General features: G+C 44.3%; 2 protein-coding genes across 3 annotated transcripts; one reads left to right on the top strand and one right to left on the bottom strand.

Annotated features, from left to right (window-relative positions):
- Nucleotides 1-6: 6 nt before the first annotated feature.
- Nucleotides 7-5,927, top strand: grk1a (G protein-coupled receptor kinase 1 a). Its single transcript, XM_056579788.1, has 7 exons — nucleotides 7-945; nucleotides 2,562-2,689; nucleotides 3,272-3,429; nucleotides 3,521-3,604; nucleotides 3,752-3,876; nucleotides 4,195-4,396; nucleotides 4,907-5,927. Exons 1-7 carry the CDS (start codon nucleotides 250-252, stop codon nucleotides 5,197-5,199), a joined length of 1,686 nt encoding a protein of 561 aa, XP_056435763.1. The 5' UTR covers nucleotides 7-249; the 3' UTR covers nucleotides 5,200-5,927.
- mettl21cb (methyltransferase 21C, AARS1 lysine b) lies at nucleotides 5,660-10,012 on the bottom strand. 2 transcript variants are annotated; one of them, XM_056579792.1, is made up of 6 exons: nucleotides 9,786-10,012; nucleotides 8,143-8,282; nucleotides 7,674-7,843; nucleotides 7,210-7,373; nucleotides 6,978-7,095; nucleotides 5,660-6,701 (listed from the first exon to the last, which is right to left on the bottom strand). In XM_056579792.1, exons 3-6 carry the CDS (start codon nucleotides 7,780-7,782, stop codon nucleotides 6,304-6,306), a joined length of 789 nt encoding a protein of 262 aa, XP_056435767.1. In that variant the 5' UTR covers nucleotides 7,783-7,843; nucleotides 8,143-8,282; nucleotides 9,786-10,012; the 3' UTR covers nucleotides 5,660-6,303. The 2 variants fall into 2 exon arrangements, with proteins under 2 accessions (XP_056435767.1, XP_056435768.1); XM_056579793.1 differs by lacking the exon at nucleotides 9,786-10,012 and having other exon boundaries at nucleotides 8,143-8,298.
- Between the last annotated feature and the right edge of the window lie 904 nt (nucleotides 10,013-10,916).

Here is a 10,916-nt window from a genome sequence, read left to right as displayed (position 1 = left end):
GTGGATGTGGATGCTGAAGTGTGTCCCTGTCAAGTACATTGGTCTATTTCAGACGCGGACCTCCCTTTTCTCCGCATGCACTCCTCGTATGCTCTGTCATTTCTTTGTAATCTGCATCGCTGGCCGCCTCACCTGCTTTTTCATCCTTGCACCCCAGCGAATTAGATGACCAATCCCCCCTCCTTCCAACATTATTTTTGCGTAGGTATGTCCGTCCTCAGAGTTGCTTCACAGTAACCGGCCAACAACATGGATTTTGGAGCCCTCACCACGGTGGTGGCAAATTCTGCCTACATCAACGCCCGTGGCAGCATCGACGGTTCCGCGGCGGCTGCGCGGGACAAGAAGTACCACTCGCGTCTCAAGCTCCCCCACATCACCGTGTGCGAGGACCTGAGGGACACGCTCGACTTGACGTTTGACTTCGTGTGCATCGAACAGCCCATAGGCAGACGCCTCTTCAGGGAATTCCTGAGTGCCACCCTAGAATACAATGGCCCGTTGCGTCTGTGGAAAGACATCGAGGCGTACGACTTGGCAGACGAGGGTGACCTCAGCCAGAAGGCCGCCAAGATCGTCACGAGGTACATGGAACCCTCTGCCAAGCACTACTGCCCCATTCTCTCGGAGGAAATCGTAGCTAAAGTGAAAGAGGGTCAACAGGAGGCCGGGGACGGGTTGTTCGCCCCAGCTCTGGCCTGCGTGATGAACTTCCTCCGTGAGGTCCCTTACATCTTCTTCCTGGAGAGCATGTACCTGAAGAGGTTCCTGCAGTGGAAGTGGCTCGAGATGCAGCCAATGGACGATGACTGGTTCCTGGATTTCCGTGTGCTGGGGAAAGGCGGTTTTGGGGAAGTTTCCGCCTGTCAGATGAAAGCCACTGGGAAACTTTATGCCTGTAAGAAGCTGAACAAGAAACGATTGAAGAAACGTAAAGGCAATGAGGTGATGTACTCAAAAATCAGCTGCTGTTTCTCTTTTCATACTTGACTGCAATCATCCAATGCCGTATCAGGCTTTCATTTTATAAGTACCCTCATTGTCCCGAGTGGTGCATACCCTTGACCTGAAACAAGTTGTAGCCTAGTGACCAAGTTGTATGCTACTATGACATGATTGATGAAGAGAATTGGGGCATTTGAGGTGGTTCAGGGATATTTTCGACTGAAGAGATGAACGCACTTTTAAATAGCCTATTTAAGTGGTGTGGCCAGCTGCATTAAACATTAGTCTTTCCATTTAATTAATGACCTCTAGCGTTTTAATATTCTAATGAATGCATTTATCATTTTATTCAAAGTTGGAGTCCTATCTCATCAGACATTTAAATAAAAACACAATAAAAGTGGAATGTACGTCAGAATGATTTTTTTCTAAAATGTAGGCAAAACGTCTCGCAATCTTAATAATACCTAGGTTTTATGTAGCGCTTTTCTCGGTACCCTAAGACGCTTAAACGTTCTCTTCTTCTTAAACGTCATCAAACCATCAAACGGCCGGCTACGGCTCTGAAACAATTTCCAATAATCAATTGTCCTGTGATAATCATCTTTGTCCCTGGCTATATCTCTGGGGGCCTTAGCCCGTGGTATTAAACAGATTTAATACTGAGGGCTTAGAGGAAAGCCCTTCTGACTGTAACTAATAGTCTGGCCATGTTCGCTCTTGCCCTTGACTTGGGGTTTAAGACACGCGCCGCAGTCTTATCCAACTTAATTTATACTTAATAGAATATCAACCCACTGGGCATGCGCGGGGGAACGTATTTCTTTCGAAGGGTGCTGTGCGGATGATGCAAGCGCATATTAGCGTAAATGCACATGCTTTCACGTTGCAATGTAATTATAAACAATATATAGGCCTTCTTATCTAATTGAAGTCCCTTACGCACGGGCCCCATTTAAAATGATATGTGCGAGGATAAATATGCTGTGTCCGAATTAATCAACAATGAAAAGTTATCGATTGCATCTCACCCCATACTGCATCCCCCCCAAAAAAGCTGCTTAGCTTATGCCAATTTAAGTTGCAAACATTTAGGACATTTCCAAACTGTTGCGTTAAAGCAACACTTACGACACATATCGCCCAATATGGCTGTGTTCCATTTCCAATTAAACATGCTACAATCGATTTGTTCCTATTTAATTTAAACATATTGTAAGAGTAGCCAATTCGATTGAATTTAGATAGGCCTACTAGATTTTGAATACATTTTCCCTTTTGGTATAATGTTAGAGACCCCTCCAAGGCCAATGCTACCGCATAGAAAGAATGCTGAAATGTGTAATAGGACTAGATATTGCTAACAAAAGCGGACACTCAGAAATGTAACCAAATATATATTTATTATTGCCAATATAATTTCACCCATCCAATTAGTAGTACTAACAGCACCCTTAGCACTATACTTTCAGCACCTAAACCACTGGGAATAAATACATTTAAAAAAAGTGTATTTTATAAAACCATGCCTTCTTAAACAGACAAACATTCAAAAATGTTTTAAATGTTTAAAAGTATTGTAATCAATTATCTTTATTACTTTGTTTCAACTCTAGGGGGCAATGGTGGAGAAGAGAATTCTTGCCAGGGTCCACAGTCGCTTCATTGTGTCCTTGGCCTACGCATTCCAAACAAAGGACGAACTTTGTCTGGTCATGACCATCATGAACGGAGGAGACCTCAAGTACGTCATAACTAAAGCAAACCAAGCCTAAATCAAACACAAATCAACAACCACATCGTAGGATCGACAGGTGCTCCAAAAAACGTTTAATGAATTTCCCTCCGCAGTTTTATTAATGTGCTATTCTGAATGGCACTAAAATCCATTTGAATTTTCTATTATATTCTGTTGCACGCAATGAAAAAAAGAAAAAAAAAAAAGCTGAATATGCATACGCCTCCACAAAAAGCTGTGAACTACCATTCAACTCAAATGGTAGAATGTGTATATATACAGCCAGTTTAAGTGATATATTAACTGTATTCAGCACAATATAATTACCCTTCTATGCATTACAATAACACTATAGCTTCAATCAGTAAATCCATCCATTTTGTTGTTTTTGTGACAGTCGCCATGTTTTTAGGTCAAGCATTTACATAGGAATATTAATGACAGTTTGGTTTGAGTTAATTCATTTATTGCAGCGTAAAGCAACATACAACTCTTCATATTATTGTCTTAATATCTATTAGATGTTTGGGCCTATGTGTGTAGCACAAAATGACATAACTTCAATCTCCCTCTCTCGCAATGGGGCAGGTACCACATCTACCTGGTGGATGATAACAACCCAGGCTTCTGCGAGACCAGAGCTTGTTTCTACCTCGCCCAGATCATCCAAGGCCTGGAGCACCTCCACCAGAAGAGAATAATCTACAGAGACCTCAAACCTGAAAATGTTCTGCTAGACAACGAAGGTACTGCTCCAAGTTTGCATCTGTGTGTGTCTGTAACATAGTATTCTACACATAAACGTCTAAATATTGGAATATGTGCGTCTTTTGCCAGGGAACGTGCGCATATCCGACCTGGGTCTCGCTGTGGAGTTGAAAGAAGGCAAGACAAAGACAAAAGGCTACGCTGGAACACCAGGTCTGTCTCTGTCCAACCCACGCAGATATCCAGCCACTCCATAACACACATCCCTTTTCTGGCTTCACTCGTTGGACCATTCATCCCTGAAAAGTGTTGGCCGTCAGCCTTTTAAAAAGATCTTTTATACCCCATCGTTCCCTTCAGGGTACATGTCTCCAGAGATGCTGAAGGGGGAGAAGTATGACACCTCTGTGGACTACTTTACCCTCGGTGTGACGCTGTTTGAGTTTTTGGCGGCCAAGAATCCATTCAGGGAGAGAGGAGAGAAGGTATTCATTTTGAGATGTCTGAATGGAGTCATTACAGGAGTTCATCCACTAATGCTTTTAAATAGTGCCGTACATCCCTGTGTCTTGTTTCTACTTTGAGATGTATTTGCCTGTGAGTTTCCGTCTCGCTTGTGGTCAATATGTGGTGGCTCCCAGTTGCCCTTTTTGGGATTACTATAGTGTACCTTATCTTGTCTTCTCTCATATCCAATCCTTGTGCCACTAACTGTCATTAGTCCCATCTGTAAAAGGTTGTCTTTCTCAGTCTGCCTGGCTCTTCCCATGAATCGGTTCAATCTCCATTTTGTCTCTACTCAGGTTGACCGCGACACGATGAAGGAACGCATTCTGAACAGGGTTGTGACTTATCCAGAAACCTTCAGTGAGAATTCCAAGTCCCTGTGCGATGCACTGATGGCCAAAGAGGTGGAAAAGAGGCTGGGTTTCAAGGACAACAACTGTGACGAGCTCAGGGGTCACCCTTTCTTTAGCGAAATCAATTGGAGGAAGCTGAACGAGGGTACGGACACAAGGGCCATTCTAAGAACTCGTCTCTCTATGTCTCAGGGTCCAAAATGAAAGGTGCACTGTTTAGGATTTAGTGGCATCTAGCCGTGAGGTTGCATACTGCAACCAACTTTAGGCCACCTGAGAAGCTAGGGTGGCCTAAACAGGCCTGTAAGAGGCCACTAGATACTCGCAAAATGATGTCTTGGTCTACTATAGAATCAAGTAGCCAAGTCAGCTTCCTTGAATGATTCATGAAATGGATTCAGTTTTTTAGTCTGTAAAACAAAAAATGTAATATTACAATCCATTCCTGCCAAGTCCTTTCTGCTAGATGCCACTAGATTTGACCTACTGTGCCTTTTCTTTTATTTTTTGTCTAAAGTCTAAACATTGACCAGCCAGCCAGATTTCTTAGTATGTAACCTAGGTGTTCATTTTGGACCCCAGCCATAGGGGCATCAAAACCCCTCATCTTATGACGATGGTGGCGATGTTAAACCTGTGCTTCTCCTGATTCCAGGTCTACTCTCCCCTCCCTTTGTCCCGGACCCCAAGGTGGTGTACGCCAAGAGCCTGGATGACGTGGGGGCTTTCTCCTCCGTGAAGGGCGTGGCCCTGGACGAACCGGACAAGACCTTCTTCGACGAGTTCTCCTCGGGGAACATCTCCATCCCCTGGCAGGAGGAGATGATCGAGACAGGCCTCTACGGTGAGCTCAACGTCTGGGGCGTGGACGGGGCTCTTCCCAACGACCTCCGCAGGGAGTCCATCTTAGAACAACCCCCAAAGTCCTCCACTTGCTCTGTGGCGTAAGGGTCCCCACGAGGGGGCGAGCCTGCATCACTGAGCCTTTCAACACCCCCAGAACTCCAGAAGGCTCTTTCGACCTCGGTTTTGTGGTGATTTGACCTTGAAAGTAGGATGGTTTCTGCTGAAGACATTTCAAAGGATAGGCCGGATTGCTTCCAAGATGGATTTCTTTTTCTTTTGCAGTTTTAGGTCATGGAAATTGTTTAGAGGAGGTCTTGGTGTAGGAGATTATCTCTTCTGTTCCCTCCACTCGACCAGGTTGTGAAGATATCGCTTTTAGAGCTGTATATATTGTGATGCTTTTAAGTTCCTTAATTTTAGGTGTGGCTTGTAGATGAGGTGACTTACCAATGGTTATGGTGAATGTAAGAAGTAATGACTGTTAGCTTTAACTTCAGTTTCTTAAAACCACTGAGAAACATCGACCAAAGACCACAAATACAGTACTTTTCATTATGTTTTTATTTCTGTGTGAAATTAATACTTTATGCCAGTTTTTAAATAATATTTTAACAACTATGTTACAATTTGCAGTATATTGAGTGAATTGTATTATAAGCTAAATGTAAAAATATTTTTTCTTCCAGCCAAGCAATTTATTTATAAAATGAAGCAGTTGAGTGCAAAATTGTATGAAGAAAAACCTTAAAAAAACAAAAACTTAAATTGTATGAAAAAGTTTCAATGTATATATCAATAAAAGTGTTCACTTCCTGCTTCAGCAAAACCCTGCTCATATCACCAACCCATGTTTTTTTTTTTTTTATTCAACCTTTATTTATTCCGATTGGTCTCATTGAGGTTCAGCACCTCTTTTGATGCTACAACCATGTAGACCTTGAATCAGAGTTGATCAAACCAATGATTGATCCCCAATCATGTACACAGACTGCCTACCTGATATGTTTTAAACATCTTGCTTTGCTACCTATTCATGTGGATCCATCCACCCACCCAATCTCTCATTTGCCCAATCATTTGATCATTGCTCCATCTATCCTATTCGTCTGTTATCCATCCATTCGGTGTCCCATCCGTCGACCCATTAATCGATGATCGTTCAATCCGTTGATGCATCGTGGACGGATTCCGTGTCCGTCCTCCCAGTCACTCCTTTGCCGTGGCCTGGTATATCTTCACCTCCTGCTGTGGTAACTCGCAGATCATTTTGGTGTTGTAGCTGCTCTTTAGGTGCTCTATGAACCACAGGTCGGACTGGAAGCGGATCTTATTGGCCCACAGCAGTGTGGTCGTACTTCCTGGGTGGCAGAAGTGACGAATCGTGGCCAGGAGCTCTTCCAGGCATTCATGGTGATAGACCACATCCGCTGCCAGGATGTAGTCATAGCGACAGCCGTTGCGAGGGAAGTCCCGGTCCAGGTGTTGGCCCCAGGTGAGGGCCGCCACCTGCGGTGTGTACCGGGCGCGGCCCCTGGTGTTCCGTGTGAGGTTAAAGGTCAGGTTGGAGAGGATGTCGGGCAGGTCGGTGGCCGTGACCCAGGCCCCTGGAGAACCGCGCACACGAGAGGCAAACCATCTGTTAGGCAATCTGTTAGGCAATCTGAGAGTTATGTTAATTCATGTGAAACACGCACTCCTTTGTCAAGACAGAGCAGATGAGGAGAGGTAAATACCTAAGACCCTAACCAAAGGTGAACACCAAAGTGACTACAAAGTGAACTCCTGAAGAAGAACAAAAAATAACGGCAAAAGACCATTCCACCCGAACATACAAATATAGTGGTCCACCCAATGTATGGTCGAACTAACAGCAGACTTACCCAGTAGACTGGCCACGATGGACAGCAAGCCAGTCCCTGCCCCGATTTCCAGCACCGCTTTATCCATGATACACACTTGTTGCTGGTTGTTCTCCAGGAACTGGCACAAAGCTACCGCCTGCACAGAACAAAAACCATCCCCATCATGAGTACCACCACGCCCTCCTCAATGGGAGATGAACAAACCGGAGCGCAGGGGTGGAACCGAGAGTAGCGCAGCAGCTGAACTCACCCCGGGCCAGATCAGAGCGCCATACGTGTCCATGGACTCCCGGATGCTGATGTCATGCCCGGCAAAGTGGAAGGACTCCTTCCCGAGCGAGTAGTAAACACTGGGCTCCCACACCTTCCTGCGGTCCATCGCCTCGCCCGACATCCGCTCGCAGTCCTCCTTCGCTGTGGAAGTGAGGCGGAAGATCCCTTAAAAGGTGACCTATTATACCGCCAGGTGTGAGTGTGATTAGCCAATAAACTATCAAACGGCTTGTAATTGTTAATCACACTTACACCTGGTGGTAAATTATGTCACCTTAAGGTGCTTGCACAAACAGCCCCAAAACGGCCCAAAACTGACACTGGTCCCGCACACTGGCATGTTGGTGTTTATTGCCGGCAGCGTGTCCATAGCAGCAGAAGAGTTCTGGGAGATTTTTGAGTGAGATATTACTTCAATATGGCTGGTAGTGTCCACATCACCTTCCTCCAACGCGCCGGTCTCCAGCACAGAGCGCTGCTCCTGAGGGGGTCCGGTCTCCAGGTAGGGCTGGAGTCGGGCAGCTCGCATGGCAGGGGGAGCCCTCTCCATGACAACTAAGATGCCGTCAAAAGGTAGGTCCCACCACTCTTGTTTTGTTTGCCAACCGTATCTATGAAGTAGATTGATCCATTCCAAGTGGTCATTAAGTATTCGTGAAGGAATCAAGATATTGAGAAATTTTTGTAAAAAGAAAAAGGTTTCTAAGGTTTTTTGGAATTTGTAGTAGGTGCATTAACTTCAAGGAGTAATTTTACATTCTACATTATCTCCACAAAATCCATGATTACATTCTATGGTCTAACATTAGTAATAATGAAATCAGTAAAGAAACATTCACATCATTTTATAAACATAGGATTGGATTAGTTTCGAAACAAGCCGTTACATTTAGAGCAATGTGGTACATACCCTTAAGGAGGACGTGATGCTGATGGTGTGTGATGGTCTTCTCTGCTCTTTCTGCTCCCCTCTGTGGTCTTCCTCTCTCTTTGTTTTATGGACGCTGCATTGTTAGTGACACACCCCACAAGCGGCCAGGGCTCTGGAGGCTTAGAGAGACAGAGAGACAACTGGCCATGGACAATGATGACAATGACAATGAAGATGGACCTATTCCATCCAAGTTATTCCATCCTTCCCACACATGCACATGCGGACACAAACACACAAATTAGTTGTTTCTGGTTCCGGGCATGCACTATATTTGTATTAGTGGTTCACTACAACATCCCAAAATGACATGTACTGTGTGAATAATCACTTCTGAAAGACAACTGGGTCCACACACTTTAACCAATGCAGTCATGCAGCAGAAAAACGTTATGATACCTAGAATGTACAGAGGTATTCCATTTTATGAGCGCATATTACGTATGTCTATGGGCTCAGCTGTGGGACTCACTCACTCGAAAACACTCTCAAACAGGTGTGTATTTTAAATGCTCACAAAACACACACACATGCACCCGTACACACACATGCAAAAAGACAAATACGCACACATACAAAAACACACACACTCACACACCCACGCACGCACGCACACAGAAAGGTGAGCAGCTTACCAGATGGTTCTACTGTATTAACCTGATTTAGATATTACCGTATCTATTTACTGGGCCAATCTATTAATAACATTCAATAGTATCTATGTCATACACATTTAAGCTGGTCCATCGTTAATAATAGCTTGGGCATTCGATCTCCCAAATCCTAGTGTGTCCTAATATAACCACAAAGTGTTTATTTGGGATGTTTTCTTTGCCAAGTCATTGGCCAGTGTTTACAGTGTGTCTGTGCACTGGTTATGCTCGCTACATATGAGTTATAGGGTTAGTATGCATAGTATCAGTTGACCTTTTAGAGTGAGTGTTATGCATGTCTGTCGGTGTCGATGCCTTATGACATATGCGTTTTGTATACATAATACATACGTTGGCGTGTGTGGGGTTGAGTAATCACCTGAATGTGTGTGTGAGTGTGTTTGTGTATGCATATATATGTGTGTGTGTGTGTGTGTGTGTGTGTGTGTGTGTGTGTGTGTGTGTGTGTGTGTGTGTGTGTGTGTGTGTGTGTGTGTGTGTGTGTGTGTGTGTGTGTGTGAGAGTGAGTGAGTGAATTTGTGCATCTCTGTAGTCCTGTAATATGTGTATTGATGTGTGAGTATGAATGCGGGTATCTGTCTGGTTTAAGAAATAGTACAATTGGAATCGATAATCCTATTCCTGCTATTCAAGAGAGTCGTAAAAGGACTCGATTTAGGGCTAGTGGAAAGTGAGTCATCCCTGGGTCCAGATAGGATCTGGCGGTGGCGGCGGCGCGTGGCCAACGTGTGTTAATGCGCAACTCGATGGCCGTTAATCCCTGCTAATGGGAAAGCACGGGGGACGATTGCAATCCAGCGGCCATCATCGCCGTGTTTACAGAGGTACACAGAACTGCACCAGGACACAAAAGGAAACTAGGCAGCAGGTCAACAATGAACACTGAAATACAACGGGGGTAAACACAAGTGACCAATGGAATAGAGTAGGGAATAGACAGTTAAGTACTTTGGATGGAAGGCGCGTTCTGTCATCCCGGGGATGACAGGCAAGCTGCCGGGGAGCCCCGGGTGATTGGTGGAGTGAACGGTATGCACGGGGGCCGCGTGCCTCACTGCAACCTCATTTTGGAGTGTCTCGGCCCAGGACTGTGTCCCTGTTGTCTCCCCTTCAACATGACGGTCCAGAGCCGAACACAGACTCTCGCTGAGGACGGCAGAGGATCGCAGGGCCGCCGTCACAGTCCAAACCAGCCAGATGTAATACAAGAAGAAACATTACAGTTAAAATGCTAACTTATATTCATTAATACTTATCTAAGGGATTCACCATAAATGTGCCTAGCCTAGGACTAACTAACAGAAATCCATTTGTGATTTGGTCAACCACACAGGAAAATGATGTATCCCCATTGAGAATATTGAGGGGATTCTATTGTAAGACTAACTTTGTAACAAACCAGACCAAACCGGTCCCAACTGATTCAGGCAGGCCCTTTGTACCCAGCTGGTGGGGCTCATTTTCTGTGGGGTTTCTATGTTGTAGTGCTTTAGGAACCCACTGGACAGAGCGCACAGGTACATAGTTTTAATTAATTGGTTTTAATTTAACAATATTAAACATTGCATAACACAAGGGATATAAACAATGTGATTGGGTATAGTTATTCGGTGTTCCTTTAAATGTAAACATAAAGACAGACAATACAATTGTAAATGAGGCATAAAGAGAGATGAATAAAACAATAACAAGAGACTTTGACACTACAGATTTTGTAGTGTTTCATTCTCATCCAGATAGAAATGTATAATTTGCAGTTTTTAATTTGTTGTGGTGGTCAATTGTTCCAAAACAATGTTCATCTGAATCTAATTGGGGAAAGGTTGACATTGCTTGTTTCTCCACACACATCTCCATCACGGCGTTTGGAAGTTGCTTCGTTGTGACCAATTGTCACATGGTTCAAATCACATTCACTCCCTGAAATTCAGATTTACTTGAAGCCTCACAATAGTTGACAGGCCTCCGCACATCACATATATCACACACGACACTTCAAATCACAAAATCAAACTGGCTTTCAAGTGAGTGTGAAAGTGTTTTTTTTAGTGTAAAGTTAAAGATTTGCCTTAATTTGGT

Source organism: Gadus chalcogrammus, chromosome 20, assembly GCF_026213295.1.
Source record: "Gadus chalcogrammus isolate NIFS_2021 chromosome 20, NIFS_Gcha_1.0, whole genome shotgun sequence".
Taxonomy (NCBI): domain Eukaryota; kingdom Metazoa; phylum Chordata; class Actinopteri; order Gadiformes; family Gadidae; genus Gadus; species Gadus chalcogrammus.
The sequence above is the reverse complement of the archived record's forward strand: the minus strand, read 5'-3'. Positions and strand labels throughout refer to the sequence as shown.